The sequence below is a fragment of the Gallus gallus genome, chromosome 3, assembly GCF_016699485.2.
Source record: "Gallus gallus isolate bGalGal1 chromosome 3, bGalGal1.mat.broiler.GRCg7b, whole genome shotgun sequence".
In the NCBI taxonomy this organism is placed as follows: domain Eukaryota; kingdom Metazoa; phylum Chordata; class Aves; order Galliformes; family Phasianidae; genus Gallus; species Gallus gallus.
Window position 1 is genome coordinate 56,123,066 of NC_052534.1, and position 22,532 is coordinate 56,145,597.

Below are 22,532 nucleotides of genomic sequence, written 5' to 3' on the forward strand. Positions count from 1 at the left end.
ATATAGTACATTGCCTGAGGTGGCTGGCAACTGCCTGTTAAGCTGAGGCTCAACTTATAGCTGCACTGTACTAGGTCAGGAGGGCAGGAGACAGGGACCAGGTTGGGCAGAATGCCTGAGAGGAAGGATGGAGATATCAGGCACATGGAGGAAGCCAAGCAGCAGCAGCCAAAGAAGCCCTGTAGCACACATATCTCATGAAGAAATGGATGATGGTACATATACAACTCTATGCAGCTTAAGCACCTACTATTCCTCAGAGATAGATATAGTAGAAAGTACAGACACAGCACAGATTGGCCTCACTGTGACATATTCAGATAGAAGTGCAGACCTAAACATGCTACTGCCTTTGGAAAATCAACTTTCAGTTTGTGCAAAAGGTGATGCATCCACAGTAACACAAGGACTTCCGTAATACATTTGCTCACTACTAGTAATTAGTAGTTAAATTACTTTTCTGAACATGCTAAACATTTAACTGAGGTGACAGACTAAATTAGATTCTTTAAACTTAAATTCTTGAAACTCAACAGAGCATTCACATGTAATCATGAAATCATAAAATCATAGAATCATAGTTGGGTTGGAAGGGACCTCAAAACCCACCCATCCCAAACCCCTCACGTTGGGCAGGGCTCCCACTCACCAGTTCAGGCTGCCCAGGGCCTATCCAACCTGGCCTTGAACATCTTCAGGGATAGGGCATCACAGCTTGTCTGAGCAGCCTGTGCCACTGCCTCACTACACTCTGAGTGAAAAATTTCCTCCTAACATCTACTGCAAATCTCACCTCTTTTAGTTTAAAATCATTTTGCCCTGACCTATCACTATCAGACTGTGTCCTATCACTATCAGCCTCCCTCTTGTTTATAAGCTCCCTGTAAGTACTGGAAGGCTGCAATGAGGGCTGCCTCTCTTTTGTTGCAGCACCGGATACAGTTTGCTTCCAGGCTACAAGCATACACTAGCTCTTTGTTAACCAGAACCCCCCAAGTCCTCTACTGGGCTGCTCTCACTAACTTCTCCCAGTCTATACAAATATTTGGGATTGCCCTGTTTCAAGTGAAAAGCCATTTACCCTAGCGTAAAATAGCTTTTCTGTGCTCATCTGATTTTTTTTTTAATTCATTTTTTATAAAATCTGTCTTGGAAATGGTAAATTAATCCCAATTTTATTTTTGTTTTGAAAAGGATATTTTTGAGATATTCCTAAATTTAGTGCTTCACAGCTTAAACACTTGTGTAAAGGCTTATGGAGAGTCATGAACATTTACACAGTGGTTAATCTCATATGCGCTGCAACAATGCCACATATATAATTATTATTAATCATTGTAACTCAATAACACACAGGAGAGGAAACTCATAAATGAAAATAGAAGCTTGGAAAATCTGGACAAATGTTTGTGAAGAGGAAAGTTGCATAAGCATTAATTAAAAGTAAAAGAAGTAGCAGTAGTAGTAGATGTAATAGTAATTTATAGTAATTAGTCCTCAGGTAGTCACGTAATTTTGTACCTAAAAATCAGAGAAAAACAGATGAGCATTCTGTGCAAAATCTGCTAGAATTCCAGAAATGCTGAGCGCTACCAATACTCAGCATGTTCAGCAGCATGGGGCTCTTTCAGGCTCTCAGAGCATGTATGCAGTTAAGCTAATTTTCAGTTAGCTAAAATTCTCCTTGCTTTTCTATTGTCTTTCAAAATACGGTAAGATCAGTACATATTGCAACTTCCTTCTGTTTTTCTGTCTGTGGGAAAGACCTTTGAGAAGGGGTGGAAAAAATGGGGTGGAGAACAAAAAATGGATGGAAACGTTCAAACCACAGAACAAAAGAACAGAGCAAACCAAGAGATGTTACACAGCAGCCACAGAGACACATCACCACACACATGCACTGTACCAGGGTCTCTCATACTTGTTGCAGAGGAGGGAGTACTGCAACTCAGCAACCAGTCTGCAGTATTTAAAACAGTCATGTTGTCTCCTGAGGACAGGAATGGTATAATGGTTCATTGTCTGAATGTCTGTCAATGTACATGAATATTCTTCAACACAAGTAAGGTGTTGTTACACTTTGAACCAAGTCTCTTAACTGCACTGCATTGTTTTCACAAGCATTATTTTAACCACTTTATTTATGCAAGTATAATATGTAGGGGCATATAGATATCAATCAGTGTTTCTTAGTGGTATGCTTGAAGTTTTCCCTTCTCCTTATACTGGAATTAAGATTCTATTAAAAATATAAATAGGTAGAACAGTAATGGTTGAATCCTTTTCTGTAGGGTTCTATTCCCTTCATATGCACTTTTTACTAACATTCACAGTTTTTTCTTTTTAAATATGTGAATTAAATGCTTTGCATCATGGCCAGAAAGAACAAACTATAAAGTTTTGTTGTTGGTGGTGGTTTTTTTTTGGGGTGCCAATGTGTAACTTCCAAAAAAGAGAATTGAAACTACAGTTTGAAACGTGCATGGTGACACTCTCAAGGACAATAATGGGGCCATGACTCCATCTCAGAATGTGACACCCTTCCTCCCATTCTTTCAACTCAGCTATGGCAGAACCTATTATCTGAAAACATTTGGACATCTGTGTTGTAGCTGCATGGTAGCACTGTTCATTTAGTAATAGATACAGAGATAATAAACAGTAAATTTAGAGTTAAACCTAAAAATTCCTTCTTGACAAACTTTCACTACCTGCCAAGAAATGAAATTAGCATGTTCATCATTTAAGAAAATTATCCAAGCAGCAGTGACAATTTTGATGTACTTCTTTTGCCAGAGCTTTTAAATAAATCTATATGGATGTAGTTTGCAGTATAACTGTAAATTATAATTCAGCTGTGAAGTATGAAGCTGAAAAAGCAAATTCAAGTTACCAACAGGTATAACAAAGCCTTTAAGAATTTGTTAAAACATTTCAAATCTTTCTTACTTTAACCTTTGTGCAGTTCTACCTCTTCCTTCAGTTAGTGCAAATTGGAAAAGTGTTGCTGGGATTAGTAGAGGTACACTAGTACTTTGTATTTCTTTCTGGGTTTATATGCATAAGGTTAAGAGCTAGCCAAAACTTTCTATGCACTGTAAATGTCTTACACTTACCTCCTGTTCCATTTGTTGTAACTGATGTACTACTGAGATTAGGCTTATCCAGTTTAGAGCTACCCGGCGCATCACTGCTTCCAACAAGATTATGAGGACTTGCTAGATCTTGCATTTCCATAGACCTGTTAAATAAAGTGATAGTATATAAATATATTGTGGTTTTGTGGTGCTGTCTGTAGCAATCTACTTTGAAAATTTGAAAATTTGTAAGGTACCTAGATTAACAAATTGATAAAGGTTCCTACGAGATTTTTTTTTTTTTTTTTAAACTAAATCTGGGGAAGTAGCCAATAATTTGTTGTGAATAGCAAAACCCCCAGTATTTTCCACTTTTCTTCCAGGTATTATGAAGTAAATATCACTAGCTCCCAAAATTGTTCAAAGAGCTTCTGAAAGATATGCATGAGGCAATGCACATATATATATATATATATATACATATATTTACATATATACACATAGATATATACATACATGCTTGTATATATGGATGGATGTGACTAGATGGATGGATGGGATAGCTAAATGTATGTATGTATGTATTAGAAGAAAACAGAGAAAATAAGTGAAATTTCAGCCACTGCACAGCAAATCAGAAGGACTTCTGCCTCCCATTATCTGTATTCCAACTATCCATAGTCTCTGAATTCATACTAAACCGCAGCAAAGGAACATACAGATAACTGCACAGAGCTTTTACATAAATCTAAAAGATTATTCACTCTGAAAGATGTACATATTCTAACTAGTTTACTCAATCTTTTTTTCTTCTGAGTAATTTCCAGGAATATTGAATTTTTTTTTTTTTTTTTTTTTTAAAAAGCAGTTTTGTAGGAATAGACCACAATGGACTTCAGCATCTCAATTATACTGAGAGATTGTGGATGACTTTCATTCAGTGACAACAGATCTGCCTTCCACAGACAAAGCAGAAAAGGAGTGGTTCTTGTTAGACTGGTAATAGAAATCTAATTTGCAGTGCATGCTTTCCTTTTCCTTGCTTCAATTATAAATTAATTACGCAGATTTTTTTTTTCCCCAAAGAAACCTTTTTTCTATGTATAAGCAAAGTTGCCAGCCTGTCTGCAATAGGAGAATCGTTTACCACATCTTATACTATAAAGGCCAACAGAAAGATTATCTTTAAAAATTATCTTATAAAAACCCACTTGCACTGTAAAAGATTGAGACAGCTTATAAGAGAGGGACAGCTGGGACAGCTCAACAACTCCTCTATCTTCACATTCTGGCCAGAAAGTGCAGTGGCCAACTGTTAAGGCAAGACCCAGCATCCTAAGCATTTATTGCAAGTTTCACTTTTAAATTGTCTTCCATGCTCCCCACACTCTCCTCTGGGGGAGAAAAAAACCCAACCCATACTATCTTTCCATCTAATATGGGTATGCTGTCTGAATCTGATTTTGGTTTCTCCAAGATAAGAAAAAGAAAAAAATCCGGAATGAAATGTCTCCCATTTTGTGCTCCCAATTCAGTTGATCTCCTGGATTCCCTCTCATTACATTCATTTACCCCAAGGCACAGATTTAAAGCTTTCACGTCTTGAATATCTTCCAGTTTAGGAAATACTACATTTCAACTGGGAAAACACACCAAGGCCTTATCCAAAGCCACATGAAGCCCAGGCAAAGAATTTCATTTACTCCAATAAATGCTTGAATCCAGCCTGAGATTCACCACTGTGCCAATGGCAGGGCAGTTTTCCCAATAGTAGACTGGATGAGCCAGGGTAAGCTGATATTGCAGGTTGTGTATCAGCAGGTAAGAATTTTATTGCAATATTCACAGAAATGCAAAGGCATAAACTGAGATTTAAACTGGCTTGACCTAAATTTCATCATCTAATTGTATACACATTTCCACACATCTGTCAGCAGCGCATTATAGTTATTGTCTACTGGAAATGTGATCAGTGTTAGATGAAATAAAATGGACTCAAGTGGTTTACTATTCCGTCAGTTTCTGTTTAGCAGTTTCTCCACGAGCATAGCAGCTAAATGTTAAAGAAAAAGTCTATGAGCTTCCATCTTGTATGCATTTAAGGGAGCAGGAGAATGCTACACACACAAACAATGTGTGTTTCATTGCATATAGAATTTAATACTACCCATGTGTTCACTAACAGTTAAAGTGTCATGATTTTCTGTTCCAGTATGATCAGCACAGAGATGTTCACATTTGCTTATTTTCTTGTTTAGCATGAAAACTACAATGACTTCTTTCCAGACAGCTATTTATCATGGTCACAGACATAAATGCTTCAGCTATATTTCATAAGCAAAATCATTGATTTACCCAGGTACTGCATGTAAGGGCTATCCATATTAAGCACACTTCACACTGAAATCAGATGTAAACAGAAAAGCAAGTCCACTGATTTTCGTTTGCTTGCCAAGATCATAAACTGATTATGTAAGAGGAATAGTTTTTGTTCCACACCAGTATGAAACCTTTTGTGCAGACAAGTATGCTATCTTATACTTGTTCTCTTCATTCAGCATCTAGAAAAAGGCATATACAGGGTAAGCTCATTACTAATACTATTTTTGAAGTAGCAAATTTGCACACAAACATTTTATCTGGATGAGTAAAAGACATCTTGCACTTAAGAAAGTCTAAGAAAAGGACATTCAGAATGATGAAAAGCTTCACAAAACCACCCGTATACATTTATGCTTATCCTGGGTGCTCCAGCTTGTGTGAACAAGTAAAGGGATTACTTTAATATATCTCTATGTGATATATTTATTCAAGTACACGTTCCCTTCTGTGAAACAGATGTCATTCAAATCACCTTTCTGGATGTGTTTAGTTTACCTTCAGCCTAAAAATTTCTCGGAAAGATGTAACAGACCTACTCAAATCTTACAGCTTCAGTGAATAAAGGATTCAGGAAAAATGTTTAATAAAATGGATGAAATAATTCCAACATCTTGAATTCATTTTGTCAAGCTAAATGTTTATCAGAGTACTGCTTTCACTGACTTAATGAGAAGCAGGTTTGGGTTCAGTATGTTTTCCTGCACTAAAAGTTAAAAAGGGTGATCTCTGAAGGACCAATTAATACTACTAAATTTATGCAGTTATTTATTAAAGACTTATTTTCTAGGAGGGACAGTGTGATTCAATTTAGGCAAAGTAAAGTCCATTGTTCAGTCTGCTTTAAAAAATACACTGTAAAGCTTTTTTTTCTTCCCTTTTCTTTTTTTTCTGCTAGGCATTTAACTAAAGCTTGAGCTTTGGATTACCCAATCTTTAATTGTCTCAGACTACATCTCAAAGAAATTAAGTAAAATGTTAAATTGTATGGAAAGATAAATTTTGGAAGGAAATGCATTACTCTGCTACATATTTTAAATTCTTGATTGTCGGAAGGCTGCTAATATGATTGCAAGCTTCTGAGCAAAAAACTGAAATCTGGCAAGACGAATTTGTCTTTTACTCTGCTTTGGCTATGCTTTAAGTCTTTGAAAATTGGTATTTGCACAAGCTTAGTGGATCGTTTCAGAGGCTTACTGGAAAAGTCTCTAAAACATCCAATTTGCACAGAACGGCCTCCCAGACCTCTACACATTTCAACTCCAGCCTGAACATGGACAGACTGGGCGAAGTGGGTTTGCACTAAGATGACTGTATATGAATCCTGGCCTCCAGGTTAGAGCACATTTTGTTTCCAAATAAATTTTCCCATCTGTCCCTACAATGGCAGCTGAATAGAACCTGCAGTAGATCCTAGACCACTGAAGGGTACAGCCAAGCATCATAAGATATCCTAGCATAGGAAGTTTTCAGCATGGCTAATTATGCTTGTCCAGTTTAACAGCTACATTTCTGAATAGTTTCTATGTAGTTTTATGACAGGTTAAAGCCTTGCTTCTAGAGTTCTGTGTTTTTTTGTTTTTTTTTTTCCTGACTCCTTTCACAACTCAAAACTCAATTGCTTATCCATGAATTCTACAAGTAGATTATAGCTAGATAATGTTCTTTAAAGAGATACCATTTTAAAATGTTAACTTTTTGTTATATAATTTATTTTTTCTGTATTTCAAAGTATTTTCTACTAACGACTTTGAAAGTATGCAATAGTTTATCAAAGATCTATAGAAGAATATGTGTACAGAAGTGGAAACAAAGTGCTTTGCACCCTGGATGAATATTTGGCAAATTCAGAATAAAACGGAATTAAAAGGCTATTTAGAATTGAATAATTTAATTTAGTTTCTAAATTAGGAAGAATAAAAAGCATTTAAAGGCTTTTTTTTTCTTTTCAAAATTCCTTAAAAGGAAATTCTCTATGAAATTTTCTTTAGCAGAAACGTTACTAAACCTCACTATGGCAAAATAAGCGCTATCTGTTTTTGGGGAGCATTCGTTTTCACTTTTTTCTTACTTCCCTGCTGTTGTACCCCCATTTCCTATGTCATTTGTCATTTCCTAAATATGCCAAGCATTCTCACAGAAACCGGGAGCCTTGTCCAATCAAGATGTCAGCTACCTCGAAGCTTCAAAAATTAAACGAATCTGGAATTCCCCTTTATTTAATATTAACTTCTAGAGCAGTACAAATGTTGGGTAGCTCATCTAAATCCATTTCCTACTCTTGTCAGCCCAGCTTTCTCATCAACTACACAGTCTGAAGACAAAAATCTTTTCAACACCAACGATTTCTGCAAATACTTTAACACAACAAGCAGCCTAAGAACAATCCCCAGACACCTAACATTTCTAATTATTACACTTATACTAAAATACAGATTAGTATTTTCTTTTCCTGGTGCTTTTACTCTGTGTATGGTACTTTGTCACTGTAAAAAGTAAGGAAGAAGCAGAAAAACTGATGAGATAAACTTACTCCATTGGGATAACTGCCTCTCTTGTTTTTGCAGGCTCATCAATGCCTGCTTTGTACCTTCTCAAGCTCAAGAGGTGGCCAAAATATCACATCTTCGGCTATCCTAGGCAGTCTCACAAAAGCATACAAGTTCTGTGAGGGTGCTCAAGAGTTAAAAACAAATAACGCTACCAGACACTAGAAAGGGTTCCTTTCCATTCTCTGTGAGGCCTTGTTTCTTAAACTGTAAAGTGATCTGATATAGTGCTAAGAAGCAGTAAAAACTGTCACGCTATACTGATATAATGAGTAAATGTTCCTCAGACTTTTATTTTATTACTTCCATTTTAACAGTTGAGAAAACAAATGCTAAACTTTTTGCAACTATTTGGGGATGGAAGGTGAGTTCTTGCTACGTAATTTCTATTTGCTATTGTTTGGCAATTGGGATATCAACTTCCACGCTAAAAAAAAGTAAGAGGAAGAAGCAGAACTAATGCCACATTGATATTCCAAAAAAATACTTCTCTGCCAATATGTAACCAATGTCAGACAAAGGGTAGCACAGGGAGGTAACTTCAGTGAAATGAAGAACAACATTACCATTTCTACATATTAATAAATAGCATTTCGTTAATAAATAATAAAAATGCCATGGCCTTCAGTTTCGTAGAAGTGTAACTGTACAGTAAGGATTGCACTGTGTTCTTATAAATATGGATGATTCATTACAATCTTGAATATCATCATGCAGCTGCCCAGTGCATGATTTCGAGCTCTTAAGGAAATAAACTCTACTTAGGCACTGCAGTATCAGCACTGTGGAGAGGATCCTTCTCATACAAATAGACTATAATTTGAAAAAAAGTATCAGAATTGCTGAATTTTGTATTAGAGCTTTTTAGATCTCAGCAATCCTGCTTATCTTGCAGGGCACGGGACTCCTGCAGTGATCCTTTGGGGCATAAAGTGGCACTAACTGTGATTGTATCTCAGTTTTCCTTTCAGGCCTATTGTCTTTCTCTTGGCTATTTAAGCTCTAATTCCAGGAGAAAAAAAAAAAACTCATGCAGACAGTATTACTTTACAGGAGATGTCTGCCAGGCAGCCAGTGTCAGTGCTCAGGCTGCTCTTGGTGCAGAGGACTCAGACAAGACTGGAAGCAAACAGGTTCAGCGACAAAGGCAAGCATTGTAGTGTGTCTCAGGACACCATTTACAGCAAGAGAAAAAGAATTTCTTTGAGCAGCACTGCCACATCTTCCCCAGCTCCCCCTGCCCAATTGCCCAGTTACACTTCTGCTCTTGCCCTCCATTTTTGGCTCTAAGCCACCCTGGGACTCTGTGCTTTCTGACAGCCAGGTGTCAGATATTTTTTGTCTTCAAATGCCAAAGGCCATAGCTTTTGTTAGTCTAAGATACAGCTTTTGCTATAGTAATATGCAGATACTGTTCTATAAAAAGGGTGTATAGATATGTTCTCAATGGGTCTAGTGAGAAAATATGGCAAAACCCAATGAACAACAACTGCTTCCAAATTCAAGTTCACTGTTGGAGGAAAAGAAAAACTGCCACTTTGCTCTTCTGTCTGAGGAATACACTGAAAATGAAAAGGCTAGGATTTCTATGGTACTGTCTAAGCATACTAACAAATTTAGAAGGCTCAGATTTTTGTTCTGCATCTACTGAAAACTATTAATTGCTTGAGAGTCAGAAACAGCATAGTCTCCCTGGTTCCTGATCAACAGAGATGTCATTTAATGGTTTCCAGCAAACCACACAAAACTTTCTACTCTGGTGCAATTATGTTGGCCACAAATCCACATCAAAGTATTTTCTCACTCACTTCTGACTTTTGCTGAAGATCGGTGTCATTTCCTTAATGCAATGAACAGAAAATGCAAAATTAGTTTTGATTTCCACACTTGTGGATATATCACAGAATAATTTCTAGGAAATGCTTCTAGTTTCTTCCACTGGGCATGCTGTCCATTTGTCCAATGCCAAAAAATGCAAATAAAAATCAAGTCAACTCTGGGAACAAAAAAAAATTTACTAATTTATTTACTTCAGAATAAACTCCAGAGTTTTCTTCACTTGTAACACAAGTTTACACTTACACAAACAAGGCAGACTATCACTGTTTTGGCAGATAACAAGAAACCTTTTCTCTGTGTGGTACCACTCCATTCTACCCCACCAGCCTGCAGTCTGGGATTGGTTTGATTTGATGAAGGCAGATAACAGTTTCCTATGGGAAAGATTTATTTTCTGATGCAACAAATGGATGCTCAAAGAAAGAAAGAAAAAAAGGTACACAGAGCGATAGCTTTCCATCCAGCTGGATACCAGCTTTCAAGATTTCTTTCCTGGACTATATGAATGTGACTGCCACAGGTTTGATGTCGTGCATTTTTAGTTCAGAGTCTATATTTCAGGCACTGGCGAGTGTATCGGGCAAGAAGTAATGTGGGATCTGAACAAAGATGTCCTATTTTTTCCTAGTAAAAGGCAACTAGGTGGAAAAAAACACTCTTGGTGACAGGCAGAAAACATGTCAATTTGTAGGCAATGTGGACCAGAGGTTGTCCTCCAGCTTAAGAACATGAAGGGGAATAGCTGAAAGAAGGGCAGGGAGCCACACTTTCTTGATCTGCATACAGCCTGGTCCACCATGACCATTTTGACATATACCAAACCTACACCTCACACAGCTTTAGCATTCTCATGGTACCAGTGTTCCCATACCATAGCCCCAGCTCATGCAGGACATATTTAACATCCTGCCACAAGCTTAGCCATACAGCCCACAGGCTGGGTTATGCAATTCTAGTCCCAGTGTGAACAGAAAATACAAAAAGGTATGCAGGAGGTTAAACTCATGTTTAACCTACTGCTTAAAAAAAGGTGACTAAAGTAGCTTTTGAAGTTGTTATGTGAATATTTAAATAAATCAAAAGCGATAATGACACTGCAGTTCCACAGGGAGCTGTCAAGTATCCAGCTTACATGAAATACAGACTACCAGCTTACAGATATGTAAGATCTATATACCGGTCTTTGGATCACAGAGCCACATTTTCAAAGAGTAGTTCACCCAGCAGCTCCCTTTCCCATTTCTGATCACTTCCAGATGTGATCAGTGCTTACAAACCCTGTGGTTCTAACAACATGATGATCTGTGCCATAAACAAATAACAAACACTTCTGAGGAGATGGCTACTACACAACCAGCACGACTGCAGCCATACTTCCCTCACCACAACTTTGGTAGCACAACTGGTTGGAGTGACTTTTGCCTTTCCTGTATCTCCAGCCAGCGTCTGGGTCCTGAGGAACAGGCAACAACATGGATGACATAAGGATCTCACTGAGTCTTCAGTGTTTCTAAGTTTAACTTCAATAACAAAGACCATTTCTCTATATACAAAGGAATGTGCATGCACATATCTGACAACCAAGTCTGCCAGCTATTAGCCTGTTGCCAGTCTGTCCCTTATAAGAAATAGCCTTCAAAGTCACACAGCTTACTGCACGTGATTTCTAAGCATCTCAGGGAAAACAACCCTCACTGAGTGACACTATGACTTTAACTGAAACAGTGAGAGGACTGCCTGGGTCCAGATACTGGTGCCTGGCCTTTATCGAAAATATTAATTACAACACAAAAATAATGCCAGATTTATTCACGTGGAACAATACTTAAGTAAATCTAAAACTAGGAAATGGGGGACGAGAGGCTGGTCCTGTTGAAATTGCTGCAAATTTTGCAATTGGCTTCAGTGAAGCCTGAACAGCATGATATAAACATTAACTCACATTTTCATAACAAAAGAGCGGAGGGTGGGTTGTGTCTCTGACTCCCTGTTGAAATATCTGTTATGTTTCAAACTAGTGATTGAAACACTTGGTTCTTTGTCAGGGTTTGCCCAAGGGAAAAAAATGTTTTCAGGTGTGCAGTACTGGAGTGATCATACCTAATTTCAATGTAATTTCTTTAGCCACCGGTACAGGGGCCAGCAAGAACTCCATCCATCTCCAGAAAGGATAATCGCTGACTAAGAGGTGTCAAAAACATTGCTAAAAATGCGCTCAATTCAAACTTCACATTTTAATGCAAACATTCTGAATATTGGAAATACTAACACATCTGACTTCTAACAGTGAAATATCCCTTCAAACATTATAACTGATCTAAACCTTGGCTCCCAATATAAAATTTCTGTAGTTTACTTCAAGAGGAGCACAGTATTTTTGGCTCCAAAACGTTTTGAGTCAAAAGCAGTTATTCCTCTTCTCTAATTGCAGTCACAACAACATTCCAGGTTTAGAATATAAAATAAATAAATGCAACTTTCTCGTGGCCTCATATTTTATCTGTCTCACTGTTTAATCACTGCTATTAAGTAATAAAGTGTAGATACACACAAGTGTTGCAGATGGCAAGGTACTTTAGATGCATTGCACACATCCCTTTTCACTCTGTCCAGAAGATGATGTCCCGATAAATGCAGTAATGCTGACTGACCTTTACAAATAATATTTAATGATTGCATTTAATTTCACTTCACTGCTTGATTTCCCTAAGTCACCTTACAATTTGAGTCCTAGAGAGCATACAGTTTTTAATTTGGGGTGAAATTGGCAATTATTCTGAGAATCAATAAATACATGTAGCTGGGGATCCTATGGCACAATTCCTTCTGTATTATCCCCTGGAGCCATAAGAAGGGGCAGGTACAGCTATGAAACGGGAACCCTCAGCTCAGACTGGACACTGACAAGCAAGCTTTCCATACAGGCACAGGACCTGGGCAAGGACAGAGCAGTGGCTCCAGAGAGTCCATATTCTCCTTCCCCTCCCCACACACACCTTGCAGAACCAAAAACCCACATGTCTGATGAAGAGATGTAAAAGGTTTCCCTCTCCTTTATACCTCTGTTTGCTAAGCAAAAATAGCTAGACCTCAGCAGGACTTGTGGCATGTCATTCTACCTTTAAAACTTAGCATCCACTCACTTCTGTCAAAGACCTGAACACAAAAAGGGGTAGGATGTAACAAACTTTATGTTAGTGCTGGTTTTTAAGCTCATGTGCATCGACACTGCAGACTTCCTGGGACTAACTCTAACATTACCACATGCAGCATAGATTCCCCAGTAGTCATGGACCTGAATAATGATACAGAGCATGGGAGCAGAGATGTTAATTTTAACATGATTGCTGTTCATAATCCAATGCTTTTGTTTTTCAGTAAATTTTAAAATGTTACTGTTCTGAAATGTAGTGGTACAATGAAGCCCTAAGGGAGGCGAATACGCTCCCCTAGAACTATTTTGAGACTGTCATCAAAAGCACTGCACTATTTGAGCATAGAGCCCTGCTTAATTTAACATATATAATTAGAAGGAAAACAAAATAAAAGCCTGAAATAACATGGAAATAAAATGTGATTTCATGTCCAGTCACTTGCCAATTACCTCTACGCTGCAAAGCAAAAAATAAAAAAATCCTAAAAGCCATAAACATTCAGGGACCGGAGATTCTGCTGTAAATTGAAATATAACTAAAACGAAATTTAGGAAAGAAGACACCTTCCCTTTCTGTCCTCTTCTGTGCTGGAGCCACACAAAAAATAATTCTGCTAAAAAGTCAATCCACTGAATTACTTTAATTATTTGGGGACCACGTATACTTTTTTTCTATAGAACTGCCAACATGTAGGAACATACCTTCCTACAGACTTGCTGCTGCACTCATGGGCCTCTCTTAAATGGCAGAGAAGAATGCCCTGTGAATTAGATTGAGACCATCATACTCATTTTCACATATAACCAAATCCAGATTTGAACTTAGGTTTTTTCAAAGGTGGAAGGCTAGTGGAAGACAAGTATATTTCATGCTTCAAGGGGAGGCAAAGTTACCTCTGCTCTAAAGATGACCTAAAGCAATTCCCACAGAAATTTGACAAAAATACAGACTCAGATCACAGTAAATTATATCACTTGGCAGCCAAACTGTAGAACTAAGTCCAGAATTGCCAACAAAGCTCAAGACACACATTTGGATATATGGAAAGCTTTGAGATTTCTAACAAAAAGGAGCATACACAGGCACCATTTGAGACTCATAAAGAACCTTATCAGTTTGAATGGATTATGTAAATTCTAAGGATCAGATGAAAGTTTTTTTTGTGTGTGTGTGTGTGTATGTATGTGTTTTTAAATAAAAGCATTCAATAGGAGAAGATAGAACCGACAGACCATCTGCAATGAAACCACATAAAAGACCCCTGGGCAAATCCAACCCATTAGCAGAAGTGCTCGACAAATCTGCCAAAGAGCCAGATGCCGCTTATGGAGGAGACTCTTTCCCTCCTTGTCATCTGGATGCTCTGACTTCTGTTCCCAGAGGGGGACAGTGATGAATGGTGCTCAGCTTAAACTGTGCAAACAGAACTGAAGTACAGGACTTAGGCTACCTTAAAAAAAAAAAAAAAAAAAGACAAGACCAAGCCTGAAATAGTAGAAGAAAAAAAAATTTGAACACATATACAAGCCATGTGTGCAACATGCAGATGCTAGAAAACAGAAAGCAAACTCACATATTTCCATGTGGACTTTTATATGGATTTTCTTTTGTTCATTCTGCTGGTGCCCTACCATTATTTATTTATTTTTCTAAAGACTGAATAGGATCTAGTAGGGTGGCAAAGAGGTGATTTGGGGTACGTTAAATGCTAGCCCAGCATGCTAACTGAATAGAGGTGGTTAAGCACTTACAGAATACACAGACTGACTGATGGTAGTTAAAATGTGTCTGAAGAGATTGTGAAATAATAAGCCAAAAAATTACACTTAAAAATAATTAAGAAAAAAAGTGATTTGTTTACATAGCAACCTGTACCAATCTCTGAATATGAATTTGGGCCTAGCTGGCCAACTTTTTAATGTCTACATTTCTGTAGGAATCTTTTCAACTGGATTTGAAGTGTAAAGCAGGTTGAACTGAATACTTTTATGATTCAGGCTCACTGATGGTAAAACACGTTTGGATTATCTAAGAGGTCAAAGAAGGTGGAACAGTGTCTGAATTAGTTCTCCTGTGTATTGCTGTAATGTGATATGACAGAGCAAAAAATAGACCAAGGGAGAAAGAAAGAGAGCTCCTTCTCATTGTGATTACATGTGCTGCACTTGAAGAACTAACGCTGTCATTTTATGGCTCAAAGACCAGTTTCATTTTACAATAGAGTTCTATGAAACTATTGGCTTAAGTAAATGCCCTTGAAGGTTTAATATATCTTATTTTTCACTGAAAATAGTGTGAAGCACTTCCCCTATCCCAAGACATGCCTGAAGGCTGAAAGTACTTAGTTGTGATTAATACATTATTTAGCTCAGAAATACATGCACTTCTTTTCCAACTGTCTGTAATTCAAGCAGACTGTGTAGGAAAAGTACTATGACTTAGCAGATCAACAAGTTCAATAAAAACTGGTCAAAATAGGTAGAGGGAGGAGGAGAACAGAGAGGGAAAGGGAAGCATAACAAATGCTTGCTCTGGTATTAAATGCTCATCGTTTAAAGGCCACTCACTCAGTCACCTCTGAGTGCAAAGCACCCCACTCTGCAGAGCAGCAACAGACTTGTTCTGCACAGAAATTAATTTCAGCCCACTAGTAACTATTAGTTAGACACCTCGGAGTGGCTGGCAATCCACAAAAGCCTGTCAGCAAGCTAGCGCATACTGCCTGAGCTACAACGCAACACAAAGTACAGGCATCAAAGAGAGCTTAAATGCTACCAGTCTATGCCACTGATTACAGCTCAGGTCGTATGTTGGGTCATCACTGTCCACATCATGAAGCGAGTTGTGTTGTTTGCAGCTGGGGAGGACACTAGCCCACCATCTGCACTGGTATCCAACGAGGTCAAAACAGGTAAGTAACAAACTAACGGGTGTATGCCACACCACCATCACTTTTGGTCCTACTCCTTCATGCACCTGCAGCTCTGCCTAGAGAAAGTTGTAAATAGCTGCTGGGGTTTCCCAAATTATGTTGTGAAACAGCACCCACATATAAAAGGGACATGAGATATCAGTAAGAGAACTGCACCTCACGCTGGTATACCTGTACTGCTAACACATTCTGCAAGGATGACTAAGATGGTTTACTGAATATTTCAATGCTCTGCCCATAAAATTTATGTTTAATTGCCCTTGTACATTTTTTGTTTCTATATGCTGCTATTCCTTCTTCAGAGTTATCATTATGAGAAAGTTGTTTTTAGTGTGTTTCTTATATATATAAATTTTGAAATTTTTGTTGCATTCTTTACAGTTCTTCAGTCATCCCCTTTCTTGTGTTCAGTTGTTGGGAGTTTACTTGGTATTTAATTACCATTAATACAAAGTCATTGACACAGCTTCAGATCTTCATTTCAGCAAGCCTTTCCCAGCCCCCCAAAAGTGCACCTATATACATTTATGTTGAAAGGAGCTCACTGTCCCACTGTGCGGGTTGGCAGAAAGCACCTAGCAGTATGTCAGCATGCGTGAAGGGGTTTCACAACTGGAGCCACCTAAGTAACTTCCACTTTTGAGCAGACTCAGAAATCACAAGACACTTTGGAGTCGAAATTATGTCAGAATTATTAATTATACAATTACATGGGGGTGTTTCTAGCCCTCTTCAAAATTATCCACAAAACTACTTTTAATGCACATATTTGTGTATTTGCTGAGTGAAAACAAGGGGAAGAAAGAAAGCAGTTATTAAACAATTCAAACGTAGGTTCAAAACAGTTCAAATGTAGAATCAAGCTAGTACCCAACACGATTTTACCAATTTTCAATATATACCCTAGAGAGCAGGAAGGCGGCACCTTAGAAAGGAACATAAGCAGAAGAAACACTTCTAATTTAAATTAGTATATTCAGTACTTTGTGTTTTCTACTCTATCTCCTCAATAAGACAAGATCCTACCAACTGATATCAATAAACTCAGCCTTGTTAAAATAGAATGGCTATTTCTTAGAGAACTTTATCTTATTTCCAGACTTACCTGATTTTTTAAATTTTCAATAAAAGCATAAACCTATTAGCAATGATTGGTGCTCCCATTCTAGTAGCACAAGTCTGTACTAGAGAACTCTTATCTTTGTAGCATATGGTATTTCACAAAAAGACTTGAGACAAACATAAAAATGTCCAATTTACTTCTATTGATGCCTCTGTTAAAATCTCACTTATCCTATTTTTTTTTTAAGAAGCTCCCAATAAATGTTCAAAACCTATTTTTCTTTTTTTGCTTTCACTTATTTCAAAATCTAACCAACAATCAATTTGTGTTAACACTGCTGTGACCTGGCTTGGCATCACACAGAGAACATTATTTGTAGTATAATAGAAAATATGTTATGCCTGATTTTAAGGGAAAAAAAATAAACAGGAATTTGTAACAGACTCACGCACACACAAAAAATACATTAATTTTATTGTTAGAGCCACAGGGATCTGTTAATATAAACCATTCCAATACTTCTCTGTGATGTCATCAGTTACCATGTGTTTGCACTCTAAATAGATTATTGCAATTTCTGTAAACATATCATATATATTTTTAGAACTCTTTGGGGGCTTGGTCCATAGCCAACAAAAACCAATGGGCAGACAGTGACCAGCTTCAATAGGCTCTGAGTAATGAGGAGACCAAATTTCTTAGGTTAAGGCATGAGAAGATCAGGGTACGGCAGGCAGAGACACCACACAGACTGCTCCAAAAATAGGAGAGTCTTGTGCTGCCTGCAAACTACGTGCCTGAAAATACAACACACGTAGCAAGACAACATACTTCTTGTTGCATCTGTTGTGTGATCGTCATGGATGTTGTTTGTTATTTAATTACATGTATCTGCACAGTCATCTCGATAACTGTATTACTTTGATTGACTCAAACTGCTGAAGTGGCATACAGACTAAATACACACACCAAACATTTAATAAGTAACAGATTTGTACAAAACATTCTTTCAACTGCAAGCTAAGCCTGTGCGTCCCAGAATACAGCCTTTGTGAGAAATCTTATTACACGGTGCAGTTATTTTAAAACTAGAAAATTGTGAAACATTTTTTGCCCGCCACTGTCTTAACTGAGAAGTCTGGGCTTGATCCTGTCAAACATTTCTCTTAGGTAAGATGTTTGTAACTATACTGGACTCCCTGTCATGAATGCAATTCTCTGACAGTCATCTTCTGTCCCTCCTGTTGACTGAATTTCTTTTTCCAATTCCTAACATCACTTATGGCAGTCTTTCAATTTCAACTTTATTCTGCCTTTTCATAGAATATTTGTGTAACTGTATCTGTTCATCTTTACAGTTTGCCCCAAACCCACAAAATACTAGCAGCCAGTCAAAAAGCACTTTTTTTTTTTGCCTGAATAATAGATTTTTTTGTATGTATTCCCTTCTGGAGCTGAATGGCTTTGCAAAAAAAAAAAAAAAAAAAAACCAACAAAAAACAAAAAACAAAACAAAACCAAACAAACCAAACAAAAACAAAACAACAAAAACACCCAGAATTTGAAAAATCAAAATAAATGCACTCATTATCTTTGCTTATGTGGTGTTTCTAGCACTTCTTGCACTAAATCAGCAAATCAGCAGTACAGCAGGTAATTGCTGGTAGAGCCAGCATGGATACTCAGAAAAAGAATACCCTGCCAATCAAAAGAAAAAGATCAGATAAATAGTATCTCAGAAGCATCTACCTTACTTCACCATGAGATGAATGTCATCTTAGGAGTCTAAATTAAACAGTCATGTCAGTATCTCATTTCCTCAGAGTAAACCCCATTTATCACATCACCATGACTATTCATTGCTATGTCTAGGGGCACTGTGCAACTCCTGACTCTGAAAAGTGAGCGTTTAAATCATCATATAATTGAGTTGGAAGAGATCCTTAAAGGCCACCTAGTCCAACTCCCCTGCAATGAACAGGGACAACTACAGATCCATCAGGTTGCTCAGAGCCCTGTCAAGCCTGACCTTGAGTGTCTCCTGGGTCAAGGCTTCCACCAGCTCTCTGGGCAACCTGTTCCAGAGTCTCACCACCCTTACTGTAAAAGCACATCTTTCTTTTATCTAGTCTAAGTCTCTCCTTCTTTAGTTTGAAACCATTTCCTCTTATCCTATCACAACAGATCCTTCTTTCTTATAGTCTATCCCCTTCTTTCTTACAGCCCCCTTTAGATACTGATAAGCCACTCTCAGGTCTCCACAGAGCCTTCTCTTCTCCAGACTGAACAGCCCCAGCTCTCTCAGCCTGTCCTCATTGCATTATCTTCTCTCTAGTATAAATTAGTTTATGAGCATGTGGCTCATAAATAACAAATCTCTACCTTCTAATGAAAACTTTTAAGACATGGATGTGAATAAAACAAGGGAGTGCAATTGGCTAAACCACACATCTGAAAACTTGGGAGGCTAAGCTTGTTCATTTTTACTGCACAAATAATATACTTTTTTTCTGCTACAACTACTGAAACATGAATGACAATTCCCATAGCTATTGCTGGCTGTTCTTGCTTAGCAGCTCAATTGCAAAGCTTCTCTTCACCATCTAATAACAAACATTGGTTTTTCATCTATGAGCTGCGCATGAATGGGAAAGTACTGCTGGTCTCACTCTCCCACAAACTTGTGTGCAAAGAGCTGTGTGTGTTCAAACAATCCTGGGAGAAACACGACACCTTCATAATTAAACCTGTCAGATGAGTTGTTTCGCTTGGATTTGAATTGAGGACTTACAGTATTAGACCTGGTAAATACGGATAACTGCTGGCTATTAATGCCAATACCTGCCTGAACTAAACAGCCAGCAATCTTGAGGTCCTATGGAGCAAATTAGTATAGGTGAAATTTCAAGTGTGTTTTACAAAGCCTAAATTGTTGAGTTAAACGATTTTGTTAATCTAGTTGTCTAGAATAAGGTGCAGTAGATACACACTGTTTTCCTTCTCACTTCTGTTAAATTCAGTGATGTCCATAGAAACCCATTTGGGTAATGCACTCAGTCTTAGCACGGCTCTGGTACAGCAAGTATCATAAACATGGTATTCACACCCATGCCCCAGGATGCAGCAGAACCAAACCTTGGTCTTATGACTGCAATATGAAGACTGTTGTAGATCTCACTGTTACTCAATACCATCTATTTACTTGCTAATACATTAACATTAGCAAGAAGCAGAAGACGACTGCTAAACTTTCCCTTTGCAGGGACTTCCTCCCCTCTCCCTATTTCATTTTACAACCCAGCAACCTATATATTTGCCAGATCTTGATTTGTGATGCCAATTTGGTCTTACAGAGACCTGGTGACAGATGACTTCTAACAGACATGGTGAAAAGGAAGAATTTGGTGTAGCAGCGACCTGTTCATCAAGCAGTCTGTTGGCACAAGAAAGATGACATCCTGGCTAATGCAGCCAAAACCAATGTGCCGTAGCTGACTGTGAACTGGAGGCTGGGAACCAGTATAAATCATTTTACCAGACTTCCGAATCACATCTATTCTAGTGTTTAACTTATTTCCACAGCAGTGTCTTGGGGTATGAGGCTGTAAGCACAGACAAAAATCTCCATTATTAGAATTAAACATGCTTCTCTGATTATCTGTGTAAAAATGGAGCTATAATAAATATAAACAAGTTAAATTTAATTCATTGCACTGGATTTCAGTGATTCTTATATAATACTAAATTAAATGTATGAGCTGTTCAGCATACTTGGGATCAGTCCCATTTTAAAGCATATCCACTATATAAGAAAATTAATAGCAGTGTATGTTTATAGGCTCTGTACACAAGAAATGTTCTTCCTAATTTTGCTAGTACATTTCACACATGACCAGAATGATAGAGTTGTCACCCATGCACATTAGTCTTGTCTCATCAGATCTGTAGTATGCGAGTAGGCAAGTCTCATTCACTGCAAACTTTCTGGCTCCAGAAGGCTATAAACATTTTGCATGATTGGCCAGTTATCCAGAACTGCAGGGTGAATTTGACTTTTATTTCAAAATTATGTGGAAAGAATGCCATAATATTGCAACAGTCACAATGGCATCATAATTCGGTTAATATCTAAACAACCTGAGCTAAAAGTAAGTTTTCACAACCAGCTCATAGAGGTTTTGCAAAACAACTCCCAGGAGTCTTTAACAGAATTTCTAAGACTAAGTCATTTGTGAGTTGCAATTTGCGACAGAGATCCATGTATGTTTTTGTTTGCATTTACAACTTGTCAACCCAACAAGACTCTATTCTTAACCACAGTTCCCTATGTGTGTATGCAATTTACCTGTTGAGATAACAATCATATTGTATGCTGGTGACAGTTGATGTTTACTGTGCATCTAACTGGATACTTCTGGAAAGCATTTTTTGATATGCTGCATAGGTTAGTAAATTCCCTTCAGAAAAAAATTTACTAGTCACATCTGCAGTTTGAATGTTTCTTTCTAAAAGATGAACTGAGGCCAAGCAAGACAAAGAATCTGCTGATGCACACATGTCACTCCAAGAATTCTCCTAACAAAGTTCCCACACCCAATTTAATTACTTCCCTACTGTAAAAACACTTTCCATCTGCATTTATTGTAATAGTTTCAAATCCAAAACCAACACACTATAAAGCTAGCTAAATAAATGAATGATATTGGCCTTAGGTCCTGAGCCAGGAGCTATTCTGTAAGGCTGTGTGTCTCCAGCATTCATTTTTATGCTGATGTTTCATTTTATGTGCAATGTTTTCACTTAAGACTTGTTTAGAGAAGAATTACCTTGCTCCAGGCTTTCAAGTGTCATGTGCTGTGTGGTGTCCCTAATGCCACTGCTGCCAGAGGCTGGCAGAGATTCCCTGCAAGACCCAGGTTGCATTCTGGATAAAGATGGGACAGAAATAGCCTGCAGCAGGCTGTACATACACCATTCCACACAGATAGGGCAGGAACATTAATTTAACTTTACCTATTGTATCCTCAAACTGAGGCTGTGGAGCATCAAATGAAAAGCCTTTTTTTCCTCCATTAAGAAAAAAGAAGAAGAAGAAACTCTACCAGATTTCTCCTCAAAATTGACTATTTGCAATTTAGGTTCCCCTCTTGTACTTGGGAGACAAAAGGTTTTTGTTCCTCATACCTAGTATAAAGAATTTAATTACAATTCGTAAGGAACTTCCTACCATGCAGAGATAATGACAGTAGGTCATATTCTATGTCCTCGGGTATGTTGCAATACCATGGTCTAATGAAACAACAGCCGTGAACTACTTTATAATTTTTAAATACTTGAGTTATAACAGTCTTCTTTGGACAAGCAACACACTTGAAATTACTCATGTGCACAAGTGGAGATTCTCTATGCCATCAAAGTACATCTACCCTTTAGGAAACATGTAGACATGGTGCTGAGGGACATGGTTAGTGGACATGGTGGTGGTGGGCTGATGGTTGGATTAGATGATCTTAGTGGTCTTTTTCAACATCCATGATT

The 22,532-nt window shown here is 37.8% G+C and overlaps 1 protein-coding gene across 51 annotated transcripts in view; it reads right to left on the reverse strand.

Annotated features, from left to right (window-relative positions):
• Nucleotides 1-22,532, reverse strand: part of EYA4 (EYA transcriptional coactivator and phosphatase 4) — a 156,760-nt gene that overhangs the window by 51,700 nt on the left and 82,528 nt on the right. For 27 of the 51 annotated variants that reach the window (XM_015284014.4, XM_040696798.2, XM_040696808.2 and 24 more), the window contains 2 exons: nucleotides 3,117-3,241; nucleotides 1,907-1,990 (listed from right to left, as the gene is read on the reverse strand). In XM_015284014.4, the coding sequence (XP_015139500.1) occupies nucleotides 1,907-1,990; nucleotides 3,117-3,241 (209 nt within the window). Of the gene's footprint in view, nucleotides 1-1,906; nucleotides 1,991-3,116; nucleotides 3,242-13,700; nucleotides 13,760-22,532 lie in introns of all 51 variants that reach the window. The other 24 variants (XM_015284036.4, XM_046938491.1, XM_040696818.2 and 21 more) reach the window with 3 other exon arrangements.